The 14,993-nt window shown below is 42.0% G+C and overlaps 1 protein-coding gene across 1 annotated transcript in view; it reads right to left on the bottom strand.

The window, feature by feature from the left end:
- The window catches only part of ZNF462 (zinc finger protein 462), a 141,805-nt gene that overhangs the window by 58,459 nt on the left and 68,353 nt on the right, over nucleotides 1–14,993 (bottom strand). The window contains exon 7 of the mRNA XM_003785204.2: nucleotides 13,453–13,644. Coding sequence (XP_003785252.1) covers nucleotides 13,453–13,644 — 192 coding nt within the window. The remainder of the gene's footprint in view (nucleotides 1–13,452; nucleotides 13,645–14,993) is intronic.

The raw sequence follows: 14,993 nt of genomic DNA, 5'->3' as shown, positions 1-14,993 counted from the left end.
AGCCCAGGAGTTGGAGGTTGCTGTGAGTGTGATGCCACAGCACTCTACCCAGGGGGACAGCTTGAGGCTCTGTCTCAAAAAAAAAATAAAATAAAATAAAATAAAACGATCAACTGCCCCTAATTTTCACTAGCTCCAGTTGGTTGAAAATGATCCCCCCTGGCACCTGCTCAATCAAAAGGAACCCAGTTAATACACCGCAAGAGCTACACGCGATGCCAGCACTGCAGCCCGATTCCAAAATTCCACTGAAAAACAAAACAAAACAAAACCAAGTGTTATGAGTTAGGGAAGAGGTTCCATGAACACTTGGATGTCTCCCCGGTTGGAGCCAAGGCAACCTAGAATGCCTGGGGTGGGACTTGGACGGGCTTGCGGTGTAACCTGAAGTAGGTCTGCTCCTTCCCCTTCTGGATACAGGAAGCCCAGGGGACAGTGAGGGCTGCCCCACCTGGTCTGGGGCTCTGAACTGCTCTCAGAGCTTCCTTAACAGTGCTTTATATGGCCAGCCCCAGAGGAGTCACCTCCTTTTATTGAAGATTAAATAATGAACATAAAACAGCCAGCCAGCGTGCAGTACAGTAAGATTTACACAACTTGTTTCTCACACGTTGCTTCTGCTTTCTCTCTCTTTAGAATACGGTAATAAATAAGTCAATCAATCAATCAATCAAAGCTTAAACCTGCACTTGACTTGCACAGAATCACCACTTCTCTGTCCTGTAGTTCCTCAAACTCTTTTTCTGTTCTGGCAACACATACGGGTGACATCTATGTACTCACTATTCTTCCCTAGACAAACTATGATTTAGAGAAATATCTTCTCAAATTAGAAGATGGAGAAAAACAGTGAAAAGTACGCTAAATATTTTTGTGAAGTAAAAGGGGTAGAATACACCAGTAACGATGCCATTCAAAAAGCAACTTAAAAGCTCTGGCTTTAATAAAGGAAAAGCAAATCTTTCATTTTAACATGAAACTTAAAAGTTATAAAGAGTTATTGTTTCCAAGGCTTTCGTCATGGAGGCAATATAACTAAGATGCAAAAGTATACTACAGCTATATCAGCAAAAATAATCTTATTGTTAACATAACAACAATTACTGATTTTAATGTCTTCAATGGGAATTTCCCTTACACTTCACTGTCTGCCGTGGATTAGCTATCACTATCAATTATTATGTTTCTTCTAACAGAAATACTGACGGCATTATTCTCGCTTGCATGCAAGGTAGGAAGGATAAAGCTTTGTTCATTTTTCCTTCTCTGTATTCCTAATTAAAAACTTACCCATGGGCAAAATTTTAAAATACTGTAAAATCAGAGTAATAATAAAATCACAACTCTCAAGCACAATAATTTGTGATTGTCACAGCTATTAACTATACAGCTGCTCACTCCACTGGCTTTGGGGAGAGGCAGGCTAGACCGCAGCTAGTTGCAACTTGTAGCACTTCAACTGTGACTCCCTTCTTGTCTCTTTCCCTCAAGAAAATACCTTGGAATGCTTAGGGGTATGTTGACGTTACACAGGGAGAAGTCTAAAGAAGCTCAAATTTATTTGAAAAAGTAAGTCGGATTTGTGATTAACAAAGATAACCTGGAAAAAAGATTGGAAAAGACTGAGGTTAGAACCAGCAAGACTGGCTAACACCAGAGGAAGTGTGAGAGTGAGGGTTGTTCAGGGTTAGAGTCTGGCAAGTTGGAAAGCCGAGCGGGACGAGGGAGCTAGCGATCCAGGATGCGGGAGAAGGAAAGCCCTCCGAAATGAGGGACGCTAGGGTCTGGGGTGGGTGGAGGCTGCAAGCAGTGGGCAGAGAGAATTTAAGAGTTTGAGATGCTGGCAACTGACCAGTTCTAGTGAAGTCAGCCCCAGATGGGCAGGTGGAGCACAGTCAAGAAGGAGGTAAATCTCCCCAGCTGTGGAGGCCAAAGTATCTGTCGAATTATTATCATTGGGTTTCATCTGTTCAAATTCCAAAGCATGATGGTTACATTTGGAGCAGGAAGGAGGGCTGTGAGCCTGGCACCAGGACAGGACAACATCGCAGAAGACAAGAAGAAAATAAGCTTTCTAGCAGGCCTCTGGAAAGAGACCATTCAATGAAGGAAGCGGAAATACTCTTGAGAGGTGGCAGAAAGCAAGAAATGCACCCACTCTCCTTCTAGGCCGCTTGGGGGGACAGGAGGAGTCACTTTGCCTGCAGAAAGTTGAAAAGGACATGTTGTCATGGAGGCAGGGAGGGTAAGAACTTAGTTAACTTGAAGAGGGAGGAATGAGCTAGGAAAAGAGCCACAAGGCGGGCCGGCACGTCTTGCAATACACAGAGCCAGATTCCATCAGCTTTTTCCAGATTCTCAGCCTTTTTCGGTTTTGCAGTTAGCTGTCCTGTGTGGGGGTGCTTTTGTAGTCCCCATTCAAGTCAATTCAAGAAATCACTTCTTGGATGGCCTGCAGTGCTGGGGTTCTGAAAATGAACAGGAAACCATCCCTGACCTCAGAAAGCACACAGTTTAGGTGGAGAAATAGGCATGATAACTGACAATTGTAAGGGTATTCTCCAAGTTCAGGAATGGAAATGACTAACTACCCTTGTGGGTCAGAAGCGACCTACCATACTTTGTATATTTATCTCCCAGCAAAACCTTATTTTCAGCCTAGTACTTTCAACAGTCCAGACAGTCCATAATCTTGATTCTTCTCATTTAGCTTATGGATCATTCGTCAGTATTTTAAGTGTATTAAGTCTTAACTAGGTGGTAGGGAAAAAGAATCTGTGTAGTTTTTGAGAGGATGAGTGAGCCTCAAAGTGAAGCTAATGAATTTTTGATGGGCAAAATCTGAAAGGCCTCGTGCAATTCTGAGAATCCCACCTTAAATATACTCGTATGCATTATACATATAAAAAAGATATTTGAAGTCTTTACTTAATGTTCATTATTTGAAGAGGAATGACTTTGAGATCTGAACCTTCATATTTCAAAACTATAGTGAATCCAGTAGCAATGCAACCTACCCAGTGAGAGCAAAACCATGGGAAGTAATTTGTAATTTGTATAGTTCCAGTGTTGTAAAAAGAAAATACAATGAAATATGGGTGGTGCCTGAGACTCAAAGGAGTAGGGCGCCGGCCCCATATACCAGAGGTGGTGGGTTCAAACCTGACCCTGGCCAAAAACTGCAAAAATAAATACATAAAAATAAATAAAATGAAATAGGACAACACAACAATCTATGTTTGTATATTCATGGAACAAACATCTAGATGACTCTTTAGCAAAGTGTGAACAGAGATTTCTTGGACTAGGGAGAGGCTGGCATTATGGGTGATCATTACATTTTATGTTGTATATTGCCATACAACCATGGCAACATACAACATAATGACTGCTACCCATGTCTGGGTGAGATGCACATTCGTTCTTGTAGACATGGAGATGCTGGCTCAATGCACCTGTACCTCAAATCTTCACTGATGTTTCCGGAGGGGAGGCGTCTTTCTGCTATCTTCTCCATTCAGTACATTTCGTAACAAATCCAAAGTCCTCTTCTGGTTCCCCTCTTCAAGGGCCCCCAGTGTTTGCTTCCCCCTTTCCGGCTACCCCCCACCCCCTAATAACCTCACTACCCACCCATCTCTTGAGCCGGACTGGTTTCTTTGCTGTCCTCGGATCCTTTCTTCTCTGTATCTACTAACGTCTGACTCTCCTCTCACCTGGAATAGGCTTTCTTTGGTCTGTAGAAATCTACTCACCCTTTGAGGCCCCCACGAGAGTCCACTTCTTCCTACGTGAATCACCAGTTCCTTCTCTCCACAGTTACAGCCATTAACATCCTGATGCACAATTTTTCACTTCATTATGTCCTTGACTTTGCACTTAATGCTAGCTGTGTGTCCATTAACTTAAGCTCTAAATATCAGTAAGTAATAAAAGCTTGTCTTTAGTGTCCTTTGGAAGATTCCAGAGCTCCCAAACATGTACGAGGCCTGGTGTCTTAGCCACTCTGGATCATGTCTTAGGTGTGTGTTTTTGCCACTAGACTTGGCTGGGCACAGAGGTTAGAAGCACAGGTTGTGGAATCAGACAAACCTGTGAGTAAAAGCTCCATCATGCACATGTATGCTTAGTGACTTTGGGACTCACCACTTCAGGCCTCATGGCCACCGTCTCCTGCTCTATAAACTGAGACTAATCATTTATACTTCAGATTCATTATACACATTAAAACCGATGTAAGGCAATCAGCAGAATTTAAAAAAATTAAAATTATGATTATTTTTATCTCTTGGGAATTAAACAGGGAGACACACAGGACCCTTACGTAAACCAGAATGGATGCCTTTCACACTGGCCAAGTGGGGAAATAACCAGCAATGCTAACCATCAACGCTAGATTAACGGTTTAGAATGTCTTGTGTCTCTCGATGTGGCTGTCCCTGCAGCTCTGGGGGAGGACTCATAGTGCACCAAAATAACAGATGACATAAGGAGAGGAACTTGTGCGAGTCATCTAAGAATATTTGGTGTCCCCGAGGAAGCCGAGGAACCCAGCCCTGGAATGACTTCTCCAAGAGCAGTGTGCGGGTAAATGAAACCTTAGCTGGGCCCCATCCTCCCAGCCAAACGCTTTCTTTGGGTTGAACTTGATGACTGCTCTGAAAACTGCCCGCAAGGTAGAAGAGCTCCAAGGGCAGAAACATGGCCTTTCCTGGGCATAAACAGCAGGGGACTGACTCCAGCAAAAAGGGAGCTGGTGTCCTCCTCCTGGACACCTACCTGCCTCTCCTGTGGCTTTGGCCATTCTTTACTCACCACTTTTGTTTTACCACCACTGGGACTTTTCTGTTGGGTATTACTGAGGATCATGAATCTGTTAACAAAACGATGTATCTACATTATTTAGACACGTTTTCCTGCATCATACCATCAAAACTCATGTAATTTATTTAAAAAAATAATAATAATTGTTTTTTTAAAAGATTTATTTCCGGCATCTTCTTCTTTTCTCTGCACATTAAAAAAAAAATTCTTTTTCACATTCCCATTTTCCCAAGACATACCCTTTGCGATAGCATGGCTATCCCAGGATGTCGACCTCTAAATCGCGGCTTATTCATGCTCATGTAGTATCTCCCAACTCCATTACTCTTCTTCTGCCTTGTAAAATCTCCAAACAGAGCAGAAAGAGCGGAGAGGCCCTATGAGTCGTAACAAGTCTTGAGACAGTTTGAGAGATTTTTGTCTCTAACAAAATTGGGCTAACACATCCAGCTTCAGCTTCAGGGAAAGAAATTTCAAGGTGAGCAATGAAAAGACAAGGGACAATTTATTCTTTTAAAAAAGAACTGAGATGAGTTGTTCTCGATGATTCCATTAATGGTGAATGTATTTTCATCCAAAACATAAAGCAGATTTCTTCTCTTTTAGACATGACCCACAACTGAGGTTCTGGAAGATGTAAGGTAATCTTTAAGCAGTTCACCGAGAGATACAAAGTCAGCTGTACAATTATAAATAAGTTTGGGAGTATATGGCTATTCTGATGAACAAATATTTTTGTTGGCATGGAAAGAGGCAGATTGGTTTCATTGATGAAATCTTCAGGGCATGGAAAGCCTACAATTGAAATGTTTTAATCCCTGGCACACAAAACTGTGGCTAATTCAAAAAGTCACAGAAATCCCAGGCAGGTGGATTCTTTGGGAAGTATATGTCACCTGATCTTTGAGCTCAGGGTGGTGATAATTTCAGAGGGCTCCCATTTGCCACTGAGGCAAAGTCCTAATAGTTTAACCTCTGTAGATTTCCTGGTGTATAAAAGAAGTTTCAGGGTCTTCCATGTCACTTTGCTCCACTGGAGTTGTAGACTTCTAAGTCTTTACAGTAGAAATATCATTCTTTATAATGAGTATTGAAATAAACTCTAGATCACATTTTAATGTAGAAATTCTGATGTCACAAAAGGAAGGTTAGTAATGTCTGGTCAGATAATTTTGAGACCAGCAGAACCTATTAAAAATTATAGTTAAGCCATTAAAATTATGCCTTACATCCCATATGCTATAAACGATGTAAATCTTTGTACTTTACAATTAATTATTCACTCGAGAGTCCCCATTTCATTATTGTCATTTTTAAAGAAACCACCTCTTTTTTTCTCTCACCCCAAGAGAAATCTGATTGCAATTGGAACCCACATGGAAGGTCTGATGCCCTGGCAACTAATTGGATCCTCTTAAAGGTTGAATTTTATGTCTGACCTATTTAGAGATCTGAAAAGCTTCTCCTCAAAAAGGAGGCATCTCAGATCTTAATTTTTAAGTGTCAAGTACTGCTACAGCCAAGGTTAAATCAGCTCTGAGTTTGGAGCTACACTCAACACGACTCTTGGAGAAGATTTTCCTTTTAAGCTTCAATGTAATTCATGCACTATTATTTCTAAAGCTTTATCTAATACTTTGTATTTCACATACGAATCAAAGAATATATTTAGGTCAAGTTGCACGTTAAGTGACATCTAGAAATAATCCATATATTGAATATAAAGGTTTAGAATGGTATTAAAGACTGTATAAATCTCATAGGTATTGCTATAATTTCTCCCCCAGTCATGCATAGGCAAAGTACCGTTCACAGACAAAATCAAGCCTCCTTTTTGTTTTTGTATGTCAAGTTTTTACTAAAACACACTCATAACCATTTATTACTTATTTGTTTATTTGTTTGTTTGTTTCCAGAGACAGGGTCTCACTCTGGTCCCCAGGTTGGTCTCCTGTCTTGGCCTCCCAAAGTGCTGGGATTATAGGCGTGAGCTGCTATGCCCAGTCCATCTGTTGACAAATTATCTATGGCTGCTTTCATGTTACAAAGGCAGAGTTAGTGGAGTGGCTGGGACAGAGACTGCGTGACCCACAAAGGTGAAAATATATTCTATATGGCCTTTTACAGAAAAAAAAAATTTGACAATAAGCCATCCACAGAAAGACAAATACTGCATGTTTTCACTTCACGTGTAGAAGCTAAAAGAGCTGATCTCCTAAAAGCAGAGAAAAGAATAGTGGAGATTAGAGTTGGGGAAGGGTGAGTGGTTAGCCAGAGGTTGGTTAGCATATACAAAACTACCAATGGATCGGAGAAATAAGTTCTAGTATCCTATAGTACTGCAGGGTGATTATAATAGGCACCTTTTCAAATAGGTAGAAGAGTGAATTTTTAATGTTCCCAACCCAAAGAGATGATAAATGTTTGAAGTGGGAGCCTATGCTAATTACCCTGATTTGAAATTATGTATCATATACATGTATCAGAATATTACACTGTAGCCCATAAATATATAAAACCATTATGTGTCAATTAAAAATTGTTTTTAAAAGTTTGCCAACTCCTGATTTATGGTCGGAGGAATTGACCAATATAAATCTCACAAAATGAGTCTCTTCTAACCAATATACTGTTTGATGTTAAACGCATGGTGGGGAAAAGTTTTCAGGTACAATAGAAAGTTATACCCATCAACTGAGTTGTTGGTCAGTTTCATTCTATAGCTTCTCTGAATTTGTATTTCACCACAACCAAACACTATATATGTTCTTTTTCAGAGACGCAGAGAACAAGGTAGCCCTCTCCAGGGTCAGTGATTGTGTACACTTGCTCTAAGAAGCAGCTCTACCACCAAGCGATAAATATTTCTCTCTCCAACAACACGATGCCGTCTGTCTCCTTTTGAGGACTAGAAAGGCTTCCATACTGTCTCAACCTTCGGTTTCCCACCTTTACAGAAAGTCTCATTATGCTTTAAACAACGACCACATTTAAAATGCTCTTTATGGAGAAAGACCTTTTTGTTCTAGCAGAATAACGGTGTGAGAAAGTTCCTGGTACAACAATCCCTAAGGTGTGTCTTCAGATTATCTTTTGAACCTGCCTCTTAAATGGAAGTGAAATAAACTCATCCTTGTATAATTTGGTTCTGTGGAGTTAGACATGTTCAGGGACAGACTCAGTACAATTAAGTGAATTAAAACTTTGGATGCCTCCATGAAATCACTGTTCAGTCAAAAGAATAGGTATTTAATAAACACCTACCTAACTGTTCCTACTAGAAAATTAGGGAACAGAACCAATAGCATATCTACAAGTACAAAGAGAGCACTAAGAAGACGAGTGACAGAAGAGTAATCAGAGTCTCGCTGGGGCCAATGAAGATTAGTCTTTAAAGGAGGTTAAGTTCATGGACTCAGAGGCACACAGGAGATGCTTCTAAGCTCCCAGGAAAGCTTACTGCAAGGAGCGGAAGTGCAAATGAAGAAGTTAGATGCTCAGGGTTAACAATCAGAGTTGGCAGAAAACATCAGGATTTGCCAGCAAGGCCACTCAGCAGTAGGGGAAAGCATGATTAAATGGTCAACACCTGAATGCAACACAGAGGACTTTGACTTTGACACGACAGACAATAAGACATGCCTGTGGTTCCTCGATGAGAAATGTCTTGGCAAAAATAGTGTTTACCAAATATTATTCTAGAGTCCAGAACAGAAAAACCAACCGAGTTATAACAGAAAATCTTTCACGAAGAAAAAAAAGAAAAGAAAAAGAAAAAAAGCTCAAAGCCCTTTGTGACATTTTTCTATTAATTCATAATATCAAAGACTTCCCTACTGGCCTGGTTGGTATCTATATTATGAAAGGGGGGGGGTCTCACAATCAAGAACTCTCTGTTTTTTCTGAGTTGCTAACTAGGGCATCAGCAAAATAACTATGTTGCCCTCATTCACCTTATTCATTTCACAGCTGATCTTAATGTCTGATTTTTGTTTTTCTTTTAAATGCATCACAGTAGCTATTTCCCCAAACAGACAATTCCATACAGTATAACTGGAAAAGCAGAAGAAACAAAGTGATCTATTCATCCAGGGAAATTGGAGGAGGGGGGAGAGATAAAAGATGGAATGTCACCACAGCCTTGACTTCTCATGAAAGATACAGTTGAATTTTAAATTACATATCCACTGCCCATGCATTGCGTAGCTTCTCAGACCTAAACAAATCTCATTGCTAAACTACACTGGCCTAGTTCCTTTGTAATATTTTATTGCTGTGTGTATGTGTATTTTTCTGTACTGAAAGCAGAGACTTGGAAACAGCCTGATAAAAGCCAGTCCTATATTTCATATGGCAGGAGAAGGAGCGCAGTAAACACAAACACAGCAGAGCACTTCCCTTTGTTGACAACCTTATTGTTTTCCCTTAATGCATTGTTTAGAATAGCAATTACGTGTCATTTCCCATTATCTTATACACAAAACCAATACCATACAGCCGCTGCTTTTCTTTCCAACAACTGATCGTGAAGAATATAGAGGATTTGTGTGCTGGTGAAACATGTCAAGACTGACAGCTCCGCGCCCCAGAGCCCTGTGGAAGCACAGAACAGGTGCATGGCCAGGCAGCTGGGGTGAGATCTCCCCTCCACTTTCTCATTTTTGCTTTCTCGGCTTCCCTCCCCTTCAAGTGCTTCCCTCTGGACTGGGAGGGAGAGCAGCTTAGGCAGAACCTCCCTTCTCAGGCTATTTCCCTCTGCCAGAGAAGACTGGCTCACTCTCAAGACAGCAAGCATCTGACCACTGCAAATAGCAGTTGAGCGTGTCAACTTGTTTTATTCACATCCCTCGCTAGGGAATCAGAAAGCCAAAGACGACACTGGTGATTTCCCTGGTTTTATGGATCCTGACCTCTCTCCCCCCACCCCCAGGCCAGCAACACATTTTTGGTTCATGTGTTCACAGCGTCCTGGCATCGGCAGTGTGGGAAACCTGTACTGAGAGCCAATGGCCCCACAGCTTCTCCCTATTAAAATGTGCAATTGGATTTCACATGTGTGTTTCGAACACCATTCAAGGCATGATTTACAGGCTACTGTCTCGCCCCACAGCTGTTTTTCCATCTTCCAGACTTAGCTGTTTCTAGGAATCCACCACCCAGCTCCCCAGCAAATAGTCTTCCTACTTTGGACCTCCTCAGTTATTTGAGGCCATGCAACACTACGTGAGACCTATAGTAAAGATTCAACAAAATACTTACTGAATGAACAAAGAATTACGTATTCTTTCCACATCATTATTCATTCATGGGAACAGCCGTCTGTTTATCCCACCTTCTACTCAACATTCTTGTCACCAAATTAATCACTGCTGATGCACTGATACAGGTTCAGCACATTAAAAACACCATAGGACTGGTGACTTCTGTCTAGGCCTCACTGAATTGTTACTGCTCGGAGCCTTGACAATTACTCTCTTAAGAAGAAAAAAAAGGATCACTTTACATTCTGCAAACTATTTTCTTGTGGCTAAACAAAGACAGACAATCTGTGCTACTCAGAGAGCAACTCAACAATACTTTGTCCTGTTTCTGTGACAGCCGCCTCCCCCACGGTCCAGCTTCTGAGAATCTGGAATCACTCCTCAGGAAGGTTAGGCCTCAGGCTTAGGGTTGCGTTTAGCTCAGATGCAAGCACTTATAAGATCCCCCAAACATTTGATTTTAAGTTTTGGGAGGGCCAGAGCAGTACTGTATTCACTTCTGATTCTTCTGTGCACAGGACAGTTCTGGGCACAGAGCACAGGCATAAAAAGGTGACTGAACTCAACTCTTCTTAGCCTAGGCAAAGGAAGACCATCCATGCAGGGGGTGGCCTGGATTCTAGGCACTGGAGGATTCCTCTGTCCTTTGACTGAGACTCACTTTTCAAGGGAGAAAGACAAAGGAAAAAGAAAGCATGACATCAAGATAACTGGGAACGGTATTGGGATGGATCCGTTTCACCCAAATGAGTTCATGGGGACAGCTTTCATATTTCAGATGAAAGCAATTAATGAAAAGTCCTTAGGCCAGGCCCAGTGGCTTCTGCCTGAAATCCTAGCACTCTGGGAGGCCGAGGAGAGTGGATTGCTTGAGCTCACAAGTTCAAGACCAGCCTGAGCAAGAGCGGGACCCCATCTCTACTAAAAATAGAGAAAACTGGCTGGGCATAGTCAGACTATAGGCAGGTGACTATAATCCCACCTACTTGGGAGGTTGAGGCAAGAGGATTGCTTGAGCCAAAGAGTTTGAGGTTGTCATGAGCTATGATAACAACACAGCCCTCTAGCCAGGGCAATAGAATGAGATTCTGTCTGCAAAAAAAAGTCATGTTAAATAAAGATCTTTGATTTGGGTCAAACTAGATTTTCCCTCTGGTTGCAGTATACCAATCTTTTACAGGGAACAGAGTATCTCAAGGTGGAAAGGGGACATTATCTTTACCTTTCCATAGGCACTAGATGTGAGATTCTAAGTATTCCTAGAAGAAAACAAAAAACCAAACTAACAGCACAGGCTTCCTCTAACACATAAAACTACCACACAGATGTTGAGCTCAAGATTGTGTGCTCACTTCATGACAAGTCATGGCCATCAGAACAAGCCCTTTCTTCACAGAGGTCCTTTAAGACAGGCAGACCAGTAAAGGGCTACAGTGTTTAACATGGTGTTTAATGATTTGCAGAGGGAAAGCCACCAAGTTCTACAAACCGAAAGGTTCTTATCAGGACTTACCTTTTTTCCTTTTTTTTTTTGAGACAGAGTCTCATGATGTTGCCCTTGGTAGAGTGCTATGGCATCATAGCTCACAGCAACCTCCAACTCTTGGGCTTAAGCGATTCTCTTGCCTCAGTGTCTCAAGTAGCTGGGACTACAGGCGCCTATCACAATGCCCAGCTATTTTGTTTTTTTGTTGTAGTTGTCATTGTTGATTAGCAGGCCCGGGCCGGGATTGAATCCACCAGCTCCGGTGTATGTGGCCGGTGCGGTAACCACTGTGCTACAGACACGGGGCTGGGACTTACCTTTTCATTTCCTCCAACAGGTGTCTGCTCACAGACCTCATAAATAAAGACTACTCACTCACTTTTTTGATAATCTGAGAATTATACCATGTTGACCAGATGGACCATCAGATCTTCAGGTTACCCAAAGCCTCTTTTGTCTTACACCCTGACATTAGAAATCACCAAAATTCATCCTTGTTGTAAATGGTCCAAAAGCCCAGAATTGTAACCAGTGGATAGAAAGCATAGGAAGACAGTGACCACTCATTGAACACCTACTATGTGTCAGATGCTGCAGACATTTTGGACGTGCGCCTTTTCTGATTCCTCTCTCTAGACAGTGAGGTGGTGCAGACATCATTATCTAATTTTGCAGGTGGATATAGATAAGACTACCCAAGGAAACAGGACTCTCATTAAGAGAAACAAGATTTAAATCCAGGCTTTTGTTTCACTAAAAGCTCCTTCTAAGAATTTAAGAGTGACCTTGGGAAATAGTCCTTCCCTAACCTGGGAAACACTCAAGCCTGAGGCAGTTAACTGGCAGAGGGATTCATGCGTTAGAGGAGGTTGGAACACAGAAGTTCTACATCTCCAAGAATCCATAGACTTCCTTCACCCATACTTTAAACATCTGACTCTGCAGTCATCCTAGGTGAGCTGAGTAATCAAAACAGGTGCGCAGCTTGTTCTGCTCAGAACGAACAACTCTCCCTTTGCTCCCTGTGCCAAGACTGCTCTCTCCTTCTCTCCTCTACAGCTCTGGTCACGCTGTTGGGGAGAGACCCTCTCCACAGCTTCCCGTATTTCTTCCGATGCTCCATCACCGGGCAGTTAGACTCTCCTCCTAATTAAAACTTCCTCAACATCCTTTAGCTATAAGAAATCCCTGTGTCTCTCGTGGCCCAGTCACACACACTCACCCACTCTCTCACCGTTTTCATCCTTACTCTGAAATTTTGTGTTATAAACTTACATCTCTGTCAGCCCAAGCACTTCATAGCACATATATACAGAGTGCCAAAAAGCATACACACATTTTGAGAGATCTTGTTGGAAGTAAAACTGATCATTCCCCCAAAGTGCACAAATTACAGGTAAAATAGATGAGCACGGCACGTCTAGGCACACTCAACCAGGAACAGTACCCTCCGTTCAACTCTGAAAAGTAATACACAGATCACAGCACTTAAGATGTGTATACATTTTTTTGGCACCCTCTGTATAAGTTTTAGAACAAGGCAGGATATAAATAAAAACAAAGACACCTGCCTGGTCCTCCATTTGCTTTCCTGCTTGAAACCACAGGGGAAAGACCCGACAACAGTCCCTCCTGTATGACAAGCTCTTTCCAGAAACCAGCCCGCACGAGCACCAACTGCTGCTGTCATTGTGCACCACCCAGGGAGCTCCTCTCCCCGTCCGTCTTCAATCCCTACACCGTTTCAACCTTTCCCCATTTCTTCCTTCACTTGACCCGTCATGTTTTCACCTAAGATCTTCTCTGAAGAGAATGATTGGCAAGGAATCCCGGCCCACCTCAACCCTGAGCGGATAATTCTGGCTCGGAGCCCACTTTTACCATTGGAGTCTTCCACGTCTTCAGTTGGGGTAGCTTTTTGGGAGGAGTGGTGGGCGTGTGAGGAGAGCAGGCTGACGATCCGGGGTCTGGGGAGGGTCAGGGCTTTGCCGTGGACCTTGAGGGAGTGTTCCTTCAACTGGCTGATTGTCATGGTGGAAAACGAGCACCAGGAGCACTTGTAGGCATGTTCACCTAGGAGGAGATGGCGGCCAAGGGCAGGGCAGGAGAGAGAGGGGAGAAGGGTATGTCGCGGGTGGGGAACAAAACAACACAGTTAATTCAAGCTAGAGAAATGCCTCTCAATCTCCAGCCTAGGAACAGTCCCTCACACACCAACTCCCTGCCCACTCCCACAGGTACAATGCTACCGTGAGATCGAAACTCCTACACAAGCTCCAGAATCAAGTGAGCTGCCCCCTTCACTTCATGCTCTGCTTACAGGGCGAGCTAAGAGTCCATCCCCAAGGAGAGTGAAGCCCACCTGTGTATGATCCCGCCTTCAGAGAGATTCCCCAATCCCTATGTCTCCTTCTCTACCCTAGAAATGAGCATGTCAGGCTTCATTCCAGGTTGGCTTTTTATTAACCAAAGAAAATAACATGCTTGAATTCTCATTCCAAAGACCTACCAGTGTCTTCTCAAGTACAAAGTCATTCAGTCCACGCTCTGTTGTATGATTCGCACTCTCTACTTCCTTGCTAACTACACCTGTCCTTGTCCCACATACACTCTCTCTCATATATCCCTCCCCCATATATATACACACACACATATATACACAGACATATAAAATGTGTGTGTGTGTGTGTATATATATATATAAAAAATTCTTTTTTGGACCAGTTCACAAACCTCAATATAAACCTCCATTTTCCTATCTAGTCCATAGTACAGAAATGAATAAAAATAAGGCATTTCTCTAATGAAGGGAGTTGCATTTGTAAACATGGGAGAGGATAAGTGTGTATGTACATCTCCAATATTCTTTAAAAACAAATGCTTTTCTTTTAATTAGTTTTATGCCACTGAACTACAACACCAATCGCCATGACCAAATTAAGGTAGACTGTGATTTACCTTTGCCATAATCAGCTTCTGAATGAGTACATTGAAAGAAATAAAGTATGAAATGGGTGTGCTTCTGTTCTCAGACAGATACTGGCATGATTAATTCAGAAAGACATTCTGCCTTTCATAAGCAATAGACTTAGAAATGTTCATGCCTCAAATCTAGTACTTCCACTTCTGAGTCCTCTATTAAGGAAACATCCTTTAATATATAGAAAGCTTTACCTAGAAATGTGCATTATTTAAGCTTGAAAAAGGTATGAAAGATTCTAAATTTCCAACCACAAGGGAACGATTAAGTAAATGTGGCATATCCTGATGAACTATCACTCCATTAAAATCAATACTTGTATTTTCCTCAATGTTGTGATAACATAAAAAATAAAGATGGAATGGCCAAATGCATTTTAGATTACAAGATAATTACAAGTGTTAAAAATAATCATAGAGAAAATGATTGAAAGGAAATGTTA

The sequence above is a fragment of the Otolemur garnettii genome, unplaced genomic scaffold (genome assembly GCF_000181295.1).
Source record: "Otolemur garnettii isolate 467f Iridium unplaced genomic scaffold, OtoGar3 scaffold00014, whole genome shotgun sequence".
Lineage (NCBI taxonomy): Eukaryota > Metazoa > Chordata > Mammalia > Primates > Galagidae > Otolemur > Otolemur garnettii.
This window is presented reverse-complemented; position numbering and strand designations above follow the sequence as displayed.